General features: G+C 36.1%; 1 protein-coding gene across 3 annotated transcripts in view; it reads left to right on the top strand.

Moving 5' to 3' along the window:
* TMEM131L (transmembrane 131 like) overlaps positions 1-20,160 on the top strand; it is a 147,711-nt gene that overhangs the window by 60,503 nt on the left and 67,048 nt on the right. For all 3 annotated transcript variants that reach the window (XM_031941752.1, XM_031941751.1, XM_031941753.1), the window contains exons 4-7: positions 8,245-8,313; positions 14,896-15,019; positions 16,500-16,616; positions 17,853-17,963. In XM_031941752.1, coding sequence (XP_031797612.1) covers positions 8,245-8,313; positions 14,896-15,019; positions 16,500-16,616; positions 17,853-17,963 — 421 coding nt within the window. The remainder of the gene's footprint in view (positions 1-8,244; positions 8,314-14,895; positions 15,020-16,499; positions 16,617-17,852; positions 17,964-20,160) is intronic.

Consider the following 20,160-nt stretch of genomic DNA (forward strand, 5'->3'; position numbering starts at 1 on the left):
AAGTGTTGAATTTGTAGCATGTGGGTCTATTAAGTAAGCATTTGCTTTGTACCAGGCATTGTATCAGATGGTGGGTCAGAAAAACAAAAATAAAACAATCCTTGCTCTCAGGATGCTTACATTCTATCAGGGAAGATGATGTGTGTTTGTGAGTATGTACAAGATAAATACAAAATCAGGACATGAACAAAACCAGAGCTAAAAGGGGTCTTGCAGATCCTTGCCAAAGAAGCAAATGTTGGATAGAATCAGAATACTCGGGGTGGAATCCTGATGGTTTGTGTCACCTTGAGCAGCTTGCCTTGGTTTCTCAAATCAGCCCTTTTAAGGTTCCTTCTAGTTGTAAATCAATGAACGATCCTGTGGCCTATTCCAACCCCTTCATTTATTGATGAGCAAAGGGAAACCAGGAGAAGTTTAATGGCTCACTTGGGGTCCCAGAAGTAGTTTGGATATTATTGCAATAACATGGCACCTTCAGCCAGGGAGCTGTCAATAGAGTGGTTAGCTTGCCAGGGGTGTGTCTGCAGGCTAAGAGAGCTGGGGCCTGTTTGGATGCTTGCATAAGGGGAAATACTTTCAAATACTTCCTTCCTTGGGGATGTAAGTTCTGGAGTTGGGGGTTGAAGGCAGAGGGGAGCAGAACAAGAAGAGAGATGGAGTGTACTATTCTTGCCTTTTTTTTGAGTTATTAAAATTCCCTTTCATTTACTTGCCTGTCTGCAGCATAGTTGGGAAAAGAGGAGGGACCACAAATTAAAAACCCCATCTGCGCTGTCTTATTTAGACATTATTAACACCTCCAAGCCAAGGGTAGGTTAGGTCAGGTTGAAGATGGCTGCTCCCTTCTCTGAGGAAGATTGGCGTTAGAGCCCTTCTTGGCAGGATATCAGCTGCCTTCATGACTCCCCCTCTCACTAGGGATGAACCCCAGTCTTCCTTCTTCCTAAGTAGCCGCTAGAGTTCCTGGTCACAAGAATGAAGAGACGGCACATTCTGAGGTACCCTTGCACTCAGTCATACAGAGAACCTGCCACTCTGTACCCTCTCGGGAGGAAGGTGTAAATGTTTTTTCATTTAGTTAGCATTTGTTAACTGCCTACCTTGCTCCAGAAAGTGGGTGCAAAATGAAAAACTCTTTGTCCCCCAGGAGCTCTTATTCTCTTTAATGTGATGACAGTATTTATGGAGCCCAGAAGTCAGTGTTTCCATGTAATTCCAAATCTGCTATTGTCTGAGGTTGGTGGGAGTGGCTTTGAATATGGAAGACAGATCAAACCCGAATAAATTCTGAAGTAAATGCTATAGAGCACCCTGGGCCTGGACCATTCTAATTGCATTTCCTTCCCCCACAAGTCACTTAACCCGGTTTGCCAAAGTTTCCTCATCTATAAAGTGAGCTGGAGAAGGGAATGGCAGACTACTCCAGGATCTCTACCAGAAAACCCCCTGTGATGTCTCCAAAAATCATACACAACTGAAAATGACTAAACAATAACTATGGTGCTTTCTTCTCTAAGTTTATATTAATTTATTCCTTTTACCAAAAAAACCCAAACCAAAACAAAATACAATGTGTATTAACTAGCTGTGGAGTATTAGATACCCTCATCAGTTTTAACATAATTCTCATACATATCCACACACATATCAAGAAAGAAGCATTTCAATAGAATTCTAAGCAGAGGGGATGATAATCACTGAGGCTTGATAAGAAGCACTCATGGGAAAGTGGAGGGTTAGGGGCCCTGGGTTTGAATCCCAGTTCTGTGGGCTTGTGGCCAAGCCATTTTAACCCTTATCTGTAAAATGAAGGGCTTGGACTAAATGGCCTTTGAAGTACCTTCCAGCTTGAAATCTCTGATCTTTTGTGGTTGGGAATAAAGTTTGGAAACCCATGAGTAATTTATTTTTGACCTGTGTGGATAAAATTTGAGTGATCAAAGTTGAGAAAGGAGGATCTTAATTGAGTCCTGTTTTTAAACTATTACCCTAGAGGCTTCCCTGGATCCCTTCCCTGCAAAGTCATGTTTTTCAGAAAGTTAAAAACCGGGGAGGCTTCAACACATCCATGTTGCATCACATTGTATGCAATAACTGTGTGTTTACTGTGATGGTCCAGTGCATTTCCCAGCATTCCCTTTCAACCCTCTGCTTCTTTTGAATGGGTCATTGTGATTTAGGGGTGGTAGGGAACTTCTCTGGGTTCTGACATCAAGGGTTTTAATTTTGGCAGAGACAATTTGGATAGGTGATTCTTGACCATATCTGATTCTGGTTCTAAATCTGCTTGAGAGTTTTCTAACTGGTTTTGGGTTAAAGGGAGAAATGAAGAGGGAGTGGGGGGAGCATTAGGAGAGATTCCTTTGTAGGGAAACAAAAACCATTCTCTGAACTTCTTTCTGAGCAGCATAGTTAATGCATTTCCCAGTGAATGGATACTAGGGATTTTTTTAATAGATTGGAATGATTAATAATAGCAGATGGATTTAATTCTTTTAGGAACAAAGGACTGTATTTGGGAATCTCTGAAATGCATTCAGAATGGGCATATGCAAACTGAAAAGGCTTCTGACCACTCTTTCTTACCCTTGCTTCTTGTAAGGATAAAACTCAAATTTTTTTTGTGTTAGGCTCTTTCATTTCAAAACATTTTTTTTTTTCTATCAATCTATCACCTTTCATTATATTTTTATATGCATTTTTTACTTACATCATATATATGTATGTATGTATACACATGAGAAGAAACAGAAAAATTTTTCTTTGAAAGTAAATTGGTTTGTTTTCTTCAAACTTTATTGCTCTTACGGAGGTTTTTCTGAGGTCTGTGTGACACGAGACCCTGAGTCTTTTTCTTTCTGTCTGTCCTTTGTCTCATCTATTTCTCCTTACCTCTTCTTTCTGTCTCATCCTTCTTCTCCTCTCTCTCTCTCTCTCCCTTTTCCTCCCCTCCCTTTCTTTCTCATCTTCCATCTCATTTTCTCTCCTATTCTCTACCTTTTCTCCTTCCTCAAATTCTCTCCCCTGGACTCTGAACTAAAGGAAAAAAAAAAATGACTTCGTGCTAAATGGATTTTTCTCTTTGGTTTATTGATGACAGGGTTTCACCAAACTTAGAACCCCAGAAGTGTTCATATAAGGGGAAAAAACTCCCCAAACTTTAGATGATATTTCTTTAATGGAAATATGAGGGAAACCTACCTAACTCAAACTGTATACTATATTAATGTTTTTGTTGTGAAAAAGTTTTTATTACTATTTTATTTTTCTATCACCTAAATTGTTACTTGTATTTTCCCTACTTCATTTCAGAAATCTATTCCTTATAAGAAAACATTTTTAATGAAAGAACTTTTAATAAAAAGAAATAGAGAAAAAAAATCAGTCAACCAATTAACATATCTGAAAAGTCTTGGAATATGCAGCCTGCTCTGTCCCACTTTCCCTGCTAACCCACACAAAAGCTGGGAGGGATGGTGTCTTCTCTCTTCTTGGGGGCCAGCCTTGTTTTTTTTTTTTTTTTTTTTTAAATTCATTCAAAATGGAGGCTTTCTCTGGAATCTTCCCCTCTTTTTTGTTTCTTGTTGGATTCTGGACTCCTCAAAGTAAAGAGGGTCAGGTTGACCCTGACTTAAGATACTATTCAAAAGAACTGCATTTAGCTAAAGTGTCCTGTGTCTGTCCTTACAGATTAAGACCAATTCATGGGAATTTGTGGGGAAACCTTTTGTTTTTATTCTGTTTTCACAGCTAATGAGAAATCAACTGAGTAATTTCTCTGAAGCTGCTGACTTAATTTGAAATTGAAAGAGAAGAGACATCAATTCTGGCCTGAAACAGAATCAGAGGAGACTAGACTTGGCCTGGGGGGGTTCAGTACTTCCTTTTCCTCTCAACTTGAGAGGTTTCTGAGGGCTGCTTCTCCCTCCCTCCCACCTTTTATTTTATTTTTTTAAAGAATGAGAGAAGTACTCTAGGTTAATGGTATTATAACCAAAGTTATTTTAGTTTTAAGAACATATTTTAAAGCAATTAGCAAAAACCCTCTTTTAACTTACACATATATGTGTGTGTTATGTATGTATACACACACACATACATGTTTAAGGTAGTAAGTAGCCATAGTGGATAGCAGGCCGGACTTGGAGGTTTGTTGGAAAATATAGAGGAAGTCAGACTCTGTGACCTCCAGACTTCCAGCTGTAAATCTAAGATTATATGATGATAATTTAAGAAGGGAAATTGGGTGGGTTTTGTAACTGTCACAAAAACCATGGCTTCCAGATTCAGTGTTTTGTTTTGTGAAGTCAGAACAGACATCGGGAATTAGCGGGGAATTTTATAGAGGAGATTTCTCTCCAAAGCAGAGTTAACTCAAGCCTGATCTACTCTAACTCCTGCTAATGTGAGACTCAGGATTTCTGAATTCTTGCTGTTTTAATTATCTGTAACTACAGTTATTGAATCATAGATTGTGGGTGAGTGTGTATACATGCATGCATATATGTATGTATACACACACATACACACATATCCCTACCTATTTGTGTCTAGTGGTAACCACTTCTATGGGGAGAGGGGAAGAAAGAAAGAAAGAAAGAAAGAAAAAGAAATTTACGCAATAACTTTGTTGAATATTTGGAGGGAATAGTAAGATTTTACATGATAGACTTGGATTTTAATATGCAGTCATTAGTTTTATTGTACTATATTGTGGAAATGCTTATTTTGCTCCTTGAATTGAAAATTTAAAAAATCACAGATGGTGACTTGTAGTAGTACCAGAATTTGAAAATTTCCTAGTCATAAATCATTTATTAAGTGTGTACAATGTTCCAGGGCTTGGGCTAAGTGTTGGGGATGCAGATACAAAGAATGGAACAATTCCTCATCTGAATTTTTATATTCTGATGAGGCAGACAACTAGTGTATATGTAGATAAGCCAGTAGTACATCTGTTTGACATACTGTGGTTAAACACAGTAGTTTGGGAGGGAAGGCACTAGTAGCTGGGGAATCAGAAAAGGCTTCATGGGAAAGGTGATGCTTGAACTATCTCTTGGTGGAAGAGAGAGATTCTGTGAGAGATTCCAGGCATGGGGTTGGATTGGTGCACAAGCAAAATATCACCAAACTAAGGCTAGAATATGTGTGGGTGTGTAATATCAAATAAGACTGGAAATATAGATTGGGACCAGGTTAAGATTTTTTAAAAGTATATTTAATTATAGAAGTAATAGGATAGTATTGAATAAGGGAATAGCATTCAGCTTTGTGCTTAAGAAAAATCCCTTTAGCCATCATGTAGGGTAGATTGTAGTGAGGAAGGAGATGCTTCTCTAGGAAGCAAGCTCTACAAAAGTGGACACTGTTTTGTCTGTTTTTCAGTCCCTAGTAGCTGCAGCAATCTTACCAATTGTAGGTAGTTTTATAAACATCAGATGTATTGAATTGGATTGTAAATGACTCTACCCCATTCCCTTAAAAGAGGGTACATTTAAAGGCCTTGTTTTGTTGGGAGTGAGCACTTTTTTGACCTTTGTCTTTTTCAGATAGTCTAGGGTTTATATTTAATTTGACTTCTGAGAGAATTACTGTGACTTAACATTTCAATAAAAGAGTTAACTATATCGTAGGTTTATACTATTCAGTGTTCTAACATTTCTGTAGGATCCTGGTATTCCCCACAGTGTTTCAGGGGTTTCAGGGAAAAAACTTACCGCCACTGGTGTTTTCCATTCTGAAATATTAAATATAAAATTATGAATGTATTAAAAATGCATGTGACAGCTTATAAGGATGAAAATAACTACTAGTTATATAGGGCTTTAAGGTTTACAAAATGCTTGACAAAATTTCTCATTTTATCTACTCAACATTCCTGAGTAGTTGGTGCTGTTTATATTTTAATTTTACAGATGAAGAAACTGAGGCAGATTAGCATTTCTCACTCCACCCTCTCCCTTACCCCGGAAAAGATGATAATCTTGTTAGTATTTGAGGATAGATTTGAACTTTACTTTTCCTGACTCCAGATTCATTGTTTATGTACATCCTCTCTTAGCTGGCTTTATTTCTGATATTTTAAAAACCTTTCCCTCTTATCTCAGTAATATTTCTGCAGCCTTAGATGTCTCTATGTAATTCAAGCCCTCAAATATTTTGAGACTAAATTATTTTGGGAAAAGATATCAGCATCCAACACAGGCCTTCTTACTGGACTTGTTCCCCTTTCCAGTTTGGGTTCCTAAGGATTTCAAAAGATAATTGTGGTATATTGAAAAGGGGGCTGAACTGGGGTCAGAAGACAGCAGGTGAAAACCTAGCTTGGCCCTTACTGTCTGGATAGTCCTGGGTGAATGATGAGCCCTAAAATGAGAGCATTGGACTAGATTAGTCTTGAGGGCCCTCAGCTCTAAACCTGTGATTCTATGAACTGCTTAGCTTCCCAGTATCTGAACTTTATGACTTTTGACATTAAATTTTCACAGACACAAATTGAATAGCTCTTATTCTTCAAGAATTCACGTTCTTGTGGGAGGATGAAGCAAGTCTAGTAGAAATAGGTCTGTCTCACTCCGGACCTCTGGCTCTGGATTCAAGTCCTTGAAGGACTTAGGGTTAGGGTGAGGTCTTTCTCACAGTCTAATGCCGTCACTGAATTCCTTCAAGAGTCACTTCAATCTCTGCACCCCCTCCCCCCAATAATACTAGTACCTTCCTGCTGAGTTTACCTCCCATTTACACTATTTCTTTTATGTTTAATTTTTTTGGGATGTTGTTGTGCACATTAGATTGGAAGGTGGGTAGAAACTTTAAAAATTCCAATCCTTAGCATAGTGCTTAATTCTAGTAGTAGGTACTAGATAAGTGCTTGTTATTTGATTTCGACTGGCTATTATAGTTGACTTTAGAGATCTGACAGGTTTAGGCAATTTCTACAGTATAAAGTTCTAGGTATTAATAAATTCCATTCTAGATTAGTACTCAATGCACAATCTAGTTAGTTAGATTTCACCATTGTTTTAGGGTGGATTGTTTTCTCCATCTACAATTTTTGGAGATACCTGTTTAAAATTGCACTTGGGGGAAAATTTTTCAGTATTAAGTCATGGCTATTTTTCTTAGATTTATTTATTTTTTTCTTTTTTAAACACTTCAGTTTTATCTTCTCTTCCCCTGAGACAAAGTCCTGGGACACTGACAAGCCCATTGGGAAGTAGTGTATGAAATTTCAGTAGTGATATCAAAAGAAATCTTTTCTTATTCTTCCTGAACATTAATAGCAATGTTAGCTAGAGGTTTTTTTGTTTTTTTTTTTTTTTTAATGAATATGTAATGTCCCCTTCCTTCTGGTGTACTTATCTCCAAAAGACCATTGTCTTGGTTTGGAGGTGGGCAGGGCAGAGAACTATTCAGTGTGTTCCCTTTGGTTCAACAAAGCAATCTGTTATGCAGAAATATTAAGGCTGGGGGGAGGGTGCTTTTTTGGAAAGTGAGAGTGGGACACTTCTTCACAGGTGCTGAAGGAAGAAATGTTTTGTTTTGAGACTGGAGGGAATAGAGGTAGGCAAAAATTGGCTCCCCTGCCAAGGAAATCAGTCTCCCAGTTCAAAATACACTTTAGTATTTTGGATTGGTCCAAGAACAGCCATTTCTCCTCCCAATCTACTCTATTTTTCTATAAGCTTTCCAATAGAGGGTTTGCCTAGAACCCCAAGTCTGTGTGTGTGTGTGTGTGTGTGTGTGTGTGTGTGTGTGTGTGTGTGTGTGTGTGTGAAAGAGAGAGAGAGAGAGAGAGATGAATATTTAAAATAAAAAATCATAGAAAGTTTATGAAACTTCTCAAATAATTCAACTTATAGAATTCATTCCTTTATATTTGGATCCAGAAAGATTGCTTGTTAAACTTTGAGTCACCTTTTTTCTGTCTCTGTGTGTTTTTGGAGACCAAGTCCTACATTAGATTTTTTCTTGTCCATTTTGATGAGATGTTAGATTAACTATGATTCATGAGTAACAATTCTTGCCGAGCCGGAATTTTTGCACTGGTATTCAGGAACATTTTACTGTCAAGTTGATTATTTTTAAAGCATTTTTAGAACCTAACTCAAAATATCCTTATAGTAGAGAGAATTTTTATCCACATAAGGGCCTTTAGTGAGTTTGCCATGTTTTAAGTTCAACATGAAAACTTCAAAAGGATAATAAAATTAACCCTTGTTTTCTTTTTCTTTTTAGTTTCTCAGATAAGCTGTCTAGTGGGAAAGGCTTATACTTTCAGCCTTCAGTCCTAGATTTTGAAGTACAGTAAGTATCTGATTTCTTTTTTTCCCTCTTTATACATTTTGTTTTTGACTTCTTCCCTCCCAATCAATTTAATTTTATTCGTCCTAATGATATATCACATTTATTGTCTTCTGTCACATTATTCTTTGTATAAACACATGTATATATACATATATAAGCTATATATATATGTAGATATAGTTTGGATGTATGTGCATATATATTTATGCTTGTGTGTATATGGTGTATATGTATAATATATAATATATATTTATATGTACATACATAGTTATATGTGTGTGTATATATATCGTAGTATATAAATGTGTGTATATATAGCTTTATGTATAGAAAGAGAGTGTGTTATATATGTGTAACGTAGCCATTGTAGCAAGGAATTTATATAAAATAATTAAAATTTTTATCACATTTTAAGGTTTTCATGGGGCTTTAAATACATTGTTTATTTAATCCTCACAATAATACCATAGTAGAAGGACTATACTATCCATTACTTCCATTGTGTAGGTGAGGAAACTGAGGCATGTAAAATTTTAAGTAACCTGCCTGCTCAAGGTCATAGAGCTAGTCAGTTTTTGAGATGGGATCAAACTCGGGTCTCCTTGGATCTCCTGAATCTTAGCTCAGTAATCTTCCCTTTAAGGAAAATGAGAAAGGAAAAGGACAAGGAAGGAAGGAAATTTGTAGAAAGAAGAATGCAAGAAAGAAAGAAAAAAACAATGATTTCAAATATTTGAAGGGTTATACATAACTAGTGCCTTTTAGTTGCACCTGGAGCATACATAGCCTTTTATGTTTTTTGAAATTAAATTAGTTTGTTGGAAATAATGACAACTGATACTTAAGATTGTAAAATGATCTGCTATGTTTTCCCATTTCTTGCTATCATCTCCCCTTCCAGCAGACGTTTATTTGGCTTATTATCCCATGTACTGGGTCTGGGGATATAAAGATGACAAATGGCATGAATGACCCCTTTCCCTCAATGAGTTTACATATCAGGAGCCCAAGAGGTGGTCTGGCTGTCCCATTTCCTGAATGTGTGATCTTGAAAGACTTGAACTCTTCTTGGTCTCCACAGTTCTATAATGGGGGGGGGGGGGAATCTCTTGGCTCTCATGGGTTATTACTAAGAGAGCACTCTGTAAAGTACTGGGTGTGTGTGTGTGTGTGTGTGTGTGTGTGTGTGTGTGTGTGTGTGTGCATGCATTGTTATTTAGCCCTTTGGAACTCCTGGATTAAATGCTCTCCAAGTTCCCCTTGCTTCCCCCATGGGGAAGCTTTGTGGTTTTGCCTACTGACAGATCCAGGTGGTATGATATACAGTGGCACCTTGCTGGGGTCAGAGAGCCTCGGCCAGGTCCTCCTGGTCCTCGGCTTCATCTGTAAAATAGGAAGTTGCACTACATGTGCTTCTGTGGTCCCTCTCAGCTCTCCATCTAAGATTTTATGATCATGGCGGTATTGAAACTGTTCACAAATGAAGATTTCCTATAATTGATATTCTTGGAGAATTCCTGAAGCTCAATGGGATTAAGTGATTCACTCTTATTTGGATTACCCCCTACTTTCTGAAACTTTTTTTTTTTAAATTCATATGCAGCTACAAAAGGGAGAAAAATCATTTAACCCTGTTGATACAATTTTTGTTATAATCTCAGCTAGACCCTTGTTGTAGCAAGCCAATTTTTTTTTATACTTTCTGATCAGTTCACCACACAATGAATATTCTAGACCTTTTCATCCTTCCTCAAAGTTCCCATGGCACCTTTTTTCCCCACCACTCTCTTAGCTGAGGTTCTAGTCTCACACTTGATTGAAAAAAATTGAACTCATTCCATTGAGAGTTCTCTTTTCTCCCTTTATCTCATATCACTCAGATGTATTCATTCCCTCACAGTCTCCTCCTTCACCTCTGTTTCACATGAAAAGATAGCTCTTCACCTCATCAGAGCAAAATGCGATAGATCATCCTTAATCTCATCCCATCTGCTCTCACAGATTGTCCCTATTATCATCCCCCCCTCATATCTTCATTTTTCTCTCTTTCTGTAGTTTGCTTCCCCTATGCCTCCTGTGTCATTAAAAAAAAAAGTCCTCCTCCTCTTGACATCTGCCTTTTGATTTCATTCACCTGAAATAGTTCTTTTCAAAATCACTAGTGATCTCTTGATTGCCAGATTGATGACCTCTTCTCAATTTTCAGCTTTCTTGACCACCTCTGCAGCCTTAGACATTGTTGATTAACCTCCTCTTGATAGTCTCTTTTTCACAGGTGTTTGTGGCTCTTACTTGTCTGACACCTCCTTATTCTCCCATATTGGATCTTCAGCTAGGTCACACTAAGTTTCCTTATGTTCCCTAATGGATTCTTATTGTCTCACTTGGTGATCTGGACTACTCCTGTTAGTCTCCCTGCCTCAGATTTCTTCCCAGTCCATTCCATCTTTCATTTAGCTACCATAGTGATTTTCCCAAAATTCAGATCTAATCATGTCATATTTTACCTTCCTGCTCAGCAAATTCCTGTTTCTTCATACTGTTTTCAGGGTTAAAAATAAAATCTTCTGTTTTTTCATTTAAAGCTCTTCATAGTCTAGTCCATCCATACTCTTCAGTTTTTTTATACGTTCCCTCTACATAGTCTGTCATTTAGGGGCATTGTCATCCAAGTCTGTACTTTGTCAGTGGCTCTTGTGTGCCTGGAACATTCTCCCCTTTATTGTATTTTGATTTCCTTTTAAGTCTCTGCTTAAATTCCATCTATTCAAAGGGGATATTTGTTGTTATTCCTACCTCCTCCCTTCTGAGAGTACATTCCCTTCACATTATATAAACTTTATATGTATGTGGCATATAGTAAGCACTTCCAAAAATGTTTGCTGACTCGCCCACTGACAAAATAAAATAAAATTCTCTTAGTGGAAGAACAATAGTTATAATCAATATAACAATGTCATAAATTTACTTATTATTGATAAAGAATTGCTTGTTGCATACACTGAAGGCAGCCTTTGTTGTGAATAACTTAATTTTAAGTTGAATTTATAGCTTTTTATCTTTAAAATAGATGTTTTTATCCATATTTGTTATCTGTCCTGTTAAACAGATTAAATATTTTATCTCCTCTTTCCTCCCTTCCTCCTTTTATTTTTAAATAGCTTAGGAAATCGAGGCCCAAAATTAAATGATCAACAAAACTGGGTCTAGAATCTTGGGCATTGGGTTTCCATCTGGCATTCTTTCTATTCTATCCCATTATATTATTGGTGAATATTCTTAGAGGAAGAAATTTATTTGAAAAATCAAAAAAATATGTATCCATGACTTCTAAGTTGGCTTTGCTTTGTAAATTATCACTGTTGAAATGGGGAAGTTTTAATGCAGGGGTTCTCAAGCTTTTTAAATAGGGGGCCAGTTCACTGTCCCTCAGACTGTTGGAGGGCCGGACTATAGTAAAAACAAAAACTTTGTTTTGTGGGCCATTAAATAAAGAAACTTCATAGTCCTGGGTGAGGGAGATAATCGTCCTCAGCTGCCTCAACTGGTCCATGGGCAGGAGCCTCCCCCTGTATTTAATGCACATCTAACGAATGGGAAGTTCAGAAGTGCTAGAATCAGGGAAGCAAAGATACTTTCCTCGACTGCTTTGCTGTCTGGTGTCTGTTTTTGATACCATCATTTACTCTGTGTGTGACCTTGGGCAAAATTCCTTTCCCCTTTCAGCGTTTAGCTTTCCTATATATCAAATAAGGATAATATTGTTTAATCCCACTTGACTCCACAGAGTTATTGTAATGGTTATCTTATAGGCTGACACCTTTGAAGTAGAGGGTGCTAATTATCCTAGAAGAGGGTAGATTGATAAGGTATAAAATTCTGACATTTGCCTTTCAAAGAGAGAACTTTTCCTTTTGATTGTCCTTTAGACCCTGGGGAACCTGGCAGTTGTCGCTAGTAAAGGAAATTTAAGATCTTCATAACACTTTAAAAATAGCAAAGTGATAACTACTCCAAAGTCCCAGCCAACATTCCCAACTGTTTGATTTATTGCTTCAGTCTCAGCTTCTATGGAGGGTAGGATGGCTTTGGGCTCTCATTCTCCCCAATGCCCTTGGTTGTTTTGCTCTGGGGAGATATTTGACACGTGTGGATGAAGTGTTACATGAGACCAAAGATGTTCGCCTAGTCATGTCGGTAGGATATGAGGTATTTACATGTAAGCATTAACAACTTAACTAATTGATTCCTTTTTCTTGGAAATTAAAAACCAGCAAAGACATTGCTATTTAATTTAGTGAGATGATAAAATCTTGGACCACTGCAGTAGGCCTTTCTTTGATTACAACATTCTTTGCTTGTTATACTCAGAAAATTTACTTCTCTTTGATAATGAGAGCACTTTGAAAGAGTTATCTCAGTGCTTAATAGACTCTTAGCAAATGTTTATTAAATGATCCTAAATTTTAAATTCTTGTTAGTTAAAACTTAAACACTTTTGATTTAGAGAAGGGGAAAAAAGGAAATGATTTTTCCATTTTTCAAGATGTTGATGTTTTTTGTCAATTGGATCTTAACTTCATTGATGTGAGGAATTCATAATGTGGAAGCATCCTTCATATATGTGGTTTGGCACTTAATTTCTGCAATAGTAATAGATTAAAGGACTTGTCTTTGGTCACATATCCAAAGCCACGTACTTAAACCCAGGTCTTCCTAATTCCACAAATGATGCTCTGTCCTTTGTAATAGCTCTGGATTTTAAGACTTTCCCAGTCTGGTTAAGGAAAAACACATAGGTTCTTTTTTTTTCCTCAAAGGAAAAAAAGACCTAGTATCTCTGAGTTTTTTGTTAAATTCAGAGAATAGTTGTGTTGCTAAAAAGCTTTGCTCATAGAACCAGGAGAACATTTTACACAATTATAGAAATATTGTGATGAACCACTGTGATGGACTTGGTTCTTCTCGGCAATGTGGTGATCCAAGACAATTCCAACAGACTTGGGATGGAAAATGTCCATCTACATTTAGAGAGAGAACTGTGGAGATGAATGTAGATCAAAGCACGCTATTTTAACCTTTATTTGATTGTTTGCTTTTTCTTTTGCATGTTTTTTCCCCCCCCTTTTGATCTTGATTTTTCTAGCACACGATAAATATGGAAATGTGTTTAAAAGCCTTATATATGTATACTCTATATCAGGTTGCTTGCTGTCTTGGGAAGTGGGGGAGGTAAGAGAAAGAGGGAGAAAAAATGTGGATCTCAAAAATCTTCAAAATGAATATTGAAAAGTATCATTACATGTATTTGGAAAAAATGCTGTCGAGGTGGGGGGAAAAAGCATTGTTCATTTAAGCCTTCTTCATTAGAGCTTTTAAAATTGTCCCTGTGACTAAAGTGACATTTCAGGTAGCCATCTGGGTTGTCTGTGAGAATGTTACTCAACTGGAATCTGGCATAGTACAAAATCAGTGCTTAATTACCTTTTATTGAATTGAATCGAAGCCCAGGCCACTGCTGATTGAAGCAAGGACTGCTAGTGCCCTTGGTGTTGGAGGAGACTAAGAGATAAGAGGGTAGTGATGGTTAAGGAGTAACTTGTTCTTTCAGATCTATATATTGGCTTCTCTTCTCTTCTGATTGGAGGCGGGCAGTGTGATAAAAAGTGACTTGTAATTATGGTCATTGTAAAGCACTGGGTTATATGTTTTCATTTTAAACCAGAGTGGCCTTTTTAGCATCAATTAAGTAGTTCTTTTTCTACAACTACTAAGAAATAGTATCCCTTCCGTGAGTTGAAAGACCGCTACTTCCAGAAGAGTGAAATAGTCTTTACACTTACTGCCCAGGAAACAAAGCCTAAGGGAATTGGGTTTTTATGTGAGCAAGCAAATTTTCTCTTATTTAAGTATGATTTATTTTCATTTGAATTACGGTTATAATTTGGAGAACTATCTAGTGCCCAATGTGTATTTTACTTAAAAGTTTAAAGGCCCCATTGGATTCATATCACACAACTCTATTGGGGTTGAAATTGTCAGGTAAAATCTGTGAGCTCCTTGGTTTGGGGGATTCATATCCTAGGTAAAAATTGCAGCCCTGCCTCATCTTCTCTTCCCTTAGGTCTTTTGATAAATCTTGATTTGATAAGAAATTGATAAAATAATATATTGATCAATAAAATTGATTTGATAAATCAATGGGAGTCGACTCAATACTTTGAAGACCTCAGTCCATATTGTTTTGTTTTTAAAATATTGAGTACTTGCTTAGCATATGTGCTGCCCTTCTGGCTCTTACATGAGTAGGATCACATTCCTTATCATAAATGTCTTTAACATAGCTTTATTTTTTTGTAGCCTATGTATAGCCTATCCTGTTTTTCCCTTGCCCTTTGGTTTGGATTAAGTTTTATAAAAGGAAATGCTATTTCTTACTGTTGTTGTTGATATATTTTGATGGAACCAGGACTTTGTTGCATTTTTTAAAAAGAAGGTAATGAAAATTGATTTCTTACAAAAATATGCATAAGTCTATATACATATACATATATAATTTTTTTTTCTCATTTTCCCCCTTAGGTTACTGGGACTTCCCACAGCTAAAATACTATATGCTCATAATCCTAGTAGGGATAAAGAAGTTGTAGTGAATTCAGTGTTTACAGCTTCTAGACATTTTCATGTGTCTCCTGTTCATTGCAGGGTGAGTGTTGATGTACTCTTGGAAACTATGTGGTGGAAGTGTGCCAAGATTTCATGCTTTATTTGGCCCAAAGTTTTCATTTTCTGCTGGTCTCTCCTTTCCCTATTAACCCTGATCTTTTTCCTTTGCTTATTTCCCTTTGTGTTTATTTTTTCCAGAAAGTTTTTTCTTTATTTTGGGGTAGGTCTTGATATCAGCTTATAAGGTAGTAAAAAGTTTAGACTTCAAATCAAGATAGTTGGATGAATACATATTAAAGGATTTTTGTTTACGCTAAATGAAATCTAATAATGTAAACTTTTTAGTTTACCACAGATTCTGAAATATTCGGTAATTAGAAAAAGTTTTCAGCTTTTTTCCCCCTCCAAGATACAGTAAAAATTATTTTAAAATTCAGTTGTATAGGGAGGGTAGTTGATAAGTTTAAGTAGCTGGCTTAAGAACTTAATCTCATAGGACAGCAGTAGATAGAGCACTAGGCTGGAGTCATGGAGACTCATTTTACTGAGTTCAAATGTGGCCTTAGACACTTACTACTCGTGTGACCCTGGGCAAGTCACTTAACCTTGCTTGCCTCTGTTTCCTCATTTGTCAAATGAACTAGAGAAGGAAATGGCAAACCACTCCAGTATCTGGGACAAGAAAACCCTAAATGGGGTCATGAAAAGTCAGACATGACTAAAAAGCTTTCTTAATGTTTTTAATTTGAATGGTATTTAAACTCTTAATTTCCAGTTAGTTATATGCTTTTATTTTTCTGTGCTTGCTTATATTAACCTTCAGTTTTGAACTTGGTTCTTTTAGAGGGTTTAGGGGAACGGCAGAAGAGAGACCAGTGTATTGTTTTAACATCTTGACAAGTAGAGTAATGACATTTCACTTAAGTGAAAGCTTTTAAGTGCTCATATAAGGTCCTCTTCTATATTTATGTAAAGATGAAAACTTTGGTGAAGAGCGGAGATTCTTAATTGGGGGGTCCTTGAACTTTTTTTAAAACTATATTTAGAAATGATTTCTTTCCTTTGAAATCCTATGCATTTTATTTTGTACATTAAAAATACTATTCTGAAAAGGGGACAGTGGTTTCACAAGACTGCACAAGAGGGTCTGTGACACTTAAAGCTTAAGAATTCCTGGTGTTGAGGAAAACTTTGAAAGATTTGAATGTAGAGTTTAAGAGGAAAGTTGTTTTTAAAAATAGATAAGTGGCTTGTGTAGGGGCAGAGATACTGTAATCCTAAATGAAAGTTAAAGGATTTGGGTTCTCTGTTGTCAGTAAATCTTTTGTTATTTATTTATTTTTTTTAAGTTGACCTCAGATTTGGGTATTTTAATCTGTTATAGAAACCCAGAAGAGTTGTCATCCTTATTACTGTTTGTAGGTTTAACTAGCATTGAAAGTTGTCTAAATGAAGAGATTAGAGAGATACTTTAATTATTGGTTTTGAGCAGATGGAATTAATGTGTACCTGTCTTTCAGGTGATTCCAGCAATGGGACAAACTTCCTTCAGAATCATTTTTTTACCAACTGAAGAAGGGAGCATTGAAAGTTCTTTATTTATAAATACATCCTCATACGGAGTTATTTCCTACCAGGTGAAGTAATTTTCCTTCTCTTCTTTTCCAATAAATCTTTCTGATTTTAGCTTCATTATAAAGCTTACATACAAAAAATACTGTAAAAAGGGAAAAAATTCTAAAGAGTTTTTAGAAATTTGAGCATTGTGCTCTAAGACACCTAGATTCAAAATATTCATGATCCTTTAATTATTTCTATTTTTTCAATATGAACTCTTTAGGCTCTATTTGGACACAGATCAGTGGTACAATTCTGTGCCATAAATCTCACATATGCTTAGTGTGACCTCATAGTGGGTTCTTGATTTTTGACAGATAATGGCATAGGGAAAAAACGCCACCTCACTTGAATATTCAATTTTTATATTGTAAATGGCATTCTTTCATAAAACACAACTGAGAAATCAGTAATTTTGTCATTCTCCTTCTCACGTGGACTTTTGAGGAATGTGTGAATCCCTTTTTAGTCATTGAGATGACCAAAAGTAATAATTTCATTAACTCATGGTTCTTCTAACTAAATCTAGTCAGTTTGAGGATAGTGGTCTTTGATGTGCCAAAATTAAAAAAAAAAAAAATCAAATAACGAATACTTGTTAAAATGCTCTGATCAACGCAGGCTTTTTCAAAACCCCAGAGATTTGGAGCCATACAAACGGGTTTTTTTTGGAATGTTGTTTTATCTTTTTCTCAATTACATATAAAAACAAATTTTGGATATTTTTAAAAAATAATTTTTAAATTTCACATTTCCCTTTTCCCTCCTTGAGAAGGTAAGCACTTTGATATAGATTAAATATGTGCAGTCATGCAAAACATATTTCCATATTAACCGTGTTGCAAAAGAGAACACAACCCCTCCAAACTCTGAGAAAAATAAAGTGAACATAGTACGCTTGATGCATTCAGATTCATTTTTCATCATGAGTCCTTCAGAATTACCTTGAATTATTTTATTATTAAAACTAGCTTAAGTCATTCATAGTTGTTCATATTGCGGTCACTGTACAGTGATCTTCTGGCTTCATGCAGCATTTTTATAAGTCATTTCCCCTGATCTCATGTACGTAGTACAAAAAGATATTCATCTTGTAGGTTGTAGACCTGTGTTTTCCTGGAGAAGTGGGTATTTAGAAGCATAAGATCCTTGAAACTTAGTATCAGGAATATAAACTATATTTGCGGTAGTAATTGATATTTGGTGATTACATGTTTTATCTCTTCATAATGGTATAATTTGTTATTTTCCTCAAGGTCTTTGGAACGGGAACTCCACGCTTCTCTGCTGAAGGGTCTACAAAACAGTTACCAAATGCTCATTTGCTGCTTCCCCATGTCCAGAGTATCCAGATTTCACAAACACAGGTAAATATTTGAGAATGGAAAAAACTTTTGGAGCCCAAGAAGGAACAACTTCACTATTTTGTATTTCTTAAGTAAAGATGATTCCTGGGGATTCTCAGGCATTCTTATGCAGAGCCCTGCTGAGATTGGAATATGGTCTTCACATTTGGTCATTAGACCCTCATGGGAAGTTGGCTTTGGAACTCTAAGGCCCAGCAAGAGGAGGAGATTGTTCTCTCCTGGTTGTACACACTGCAGCCCCTAGGAGTTGTAGCTAAGTTAAGGAAATATGGCTCCATCATGGATGATTAATGGGGATTTAGACACGTTAGCGGTTCAGCCCCCAAGTTGGAGGATAGCACTGTGAGCTGCAACAACTATGGTGTTGAGCCAAAAATAATCCTTTGATGTCACTGTGAGTGACTGAATACTAGGTGAGCTCTTAGTGTGAAATTGTGTTTTAGGGATATGCTTCCTGATCTTTTTAGTTAGTGGTAAGCATTCTTTTTATTTGTTTGAGCATTGGAAGAGGTTGAGTTTTGCTAAATTTTTTATTTTTTACTTCTTTGTTAAAAAAAGGAAAAGCCTTAAAAAAAAAGATGAAAAAATGGAAAAGACCTCCTGGTTGGGGGAAAGGAGGGATATTTTTTGAAAGAAATATAATAAAATAAGACAATTAAAAATAAATAAAATCTCATTAAAGAGTGTATATTTGCATATGGTTTTTGCTTAGGACAGACTGTCCTCCTTCAGACAATGTATCTTTTGATCCATTTGCTAGAATCAGAAAGTTCACTATACCTCTCTAAAATTGTTTTTAAGGTTGTTGATTTTAAAGTTTGGCTAGTAGTAACCATGTCTCTTTCCTATTAAGTCATATATCATTATATCTCATTGCTGCATTTTTTGTTAGGCGATTTTTTTTTTTGAATAGTCTCACTCTTTTCCTTTTTGACAGTTATTTATATCACTTAGGGAAAGTAAATGATGCATAGTAAATCTTTTCTTGACTTGCAAAACTTATTACATCATTGCTGGTTTTCTTTGCCCCTTCTTTCTTGGATGTTCTTTTTTGTGTACATTCTGATTTTTTCCAACCCCACTGCAAGATCATTGAAGTTAGGAATTCTCATTTATGTCATCTTTGTATCTCCAGCTTATTTATTTATATTTTGGGGGGTGTTGCCTCACAATTACTTAATGTTTGTTCAACTTGGTAACTCTTGACTTGGACCTTCCCTACCACTGAAATATCCACAATTATTTTCATCTTCCTAGCAAGCTTTATTCCTTTGCTTTGTTGTACTTTGAAAAATTGTTTTTTTTGTTTAATTTTTATTTCTGGATTTACTTAAATGAGAATAACTATGTTATAGTTTAAATTCAGAATAAAAGTAATGAAGTCTGACATTCTATATGGTTATATCACAAATGATGCAAAAAAAGGTGACAATATCATGGAAGATATTAACATAAATAGAAGGAAAAGGAAACAGTCATTTGTTAAGTGCCCAAAAAGGGGCAACTAAGTAGGGGAAGTTGATAGGCTTCTTGGCCTGAAATCAGAAATTCCTGTGGGCAAGTCATTTACTCCTGTTTGCCTCAGTTTCCTCAGCTGTAAAATAAACTGGAGAAGGAAACCACTTTAGCATCTTTGCCAAGAAAATTCCAAATGGGCTCATGAGGAGTTGGACATGGCCAAAACGACTGAATCTCACAGTGAAAAGCCTGCATTGTGTGAGACACTGAGCTTAAATGTTTCTACAAATATTATCTCATTTTTATCCAAATAATAAGGTTAAGTTGACTTGCCCAAGGTCATACAACTGATAGATGGCTGAGACCAAATTTGAACTCATATCTTCCTCATTCTGGGCCCAGTGCTTTAATAATTGTGCCACCCAGCTGCCTCTTCAGAATTTCAAGATTGAAAAATGAGAAACAAACATCATTTTTTGAATTAAAGAAATCAATATGAAAAGTGCTTTATGAACTTTCCAAATGACATTCATTCTAATTGACACATAAATAATGTCTTCTTTGAGCCTGTTTGGTGTTTTTTTTTTTTTTTTTTTTTTTTTTTTTTTTTTTGTTTGTTTGTTTGTTTTGTTTTTGTTTTGTTTTGTTTTGTTTTTTGTGAGTGGTTGGAGTTTGGTTTGGCTTTATTTACGTGATTGGATATTTGAAATCCTGTAGGGTTAGGGCTGTAGCGGTTTGA

This window comes from Sarcophilus harrisii, chromosome 6 (genome assembly GCF_902635505.1).
Source record: "Sarcophilus harrisii chromosome 6, mSarHar1.11, whole genome shotgun sequence".
Classification (NCBI taxonomy): domain Eukaryota; kingdom Metazoa; phylum Chordata; class Mammalia; order Dasyuromorphia; family Dasyuridae; genus Sarcophilus; species Sarcophilus harrisii.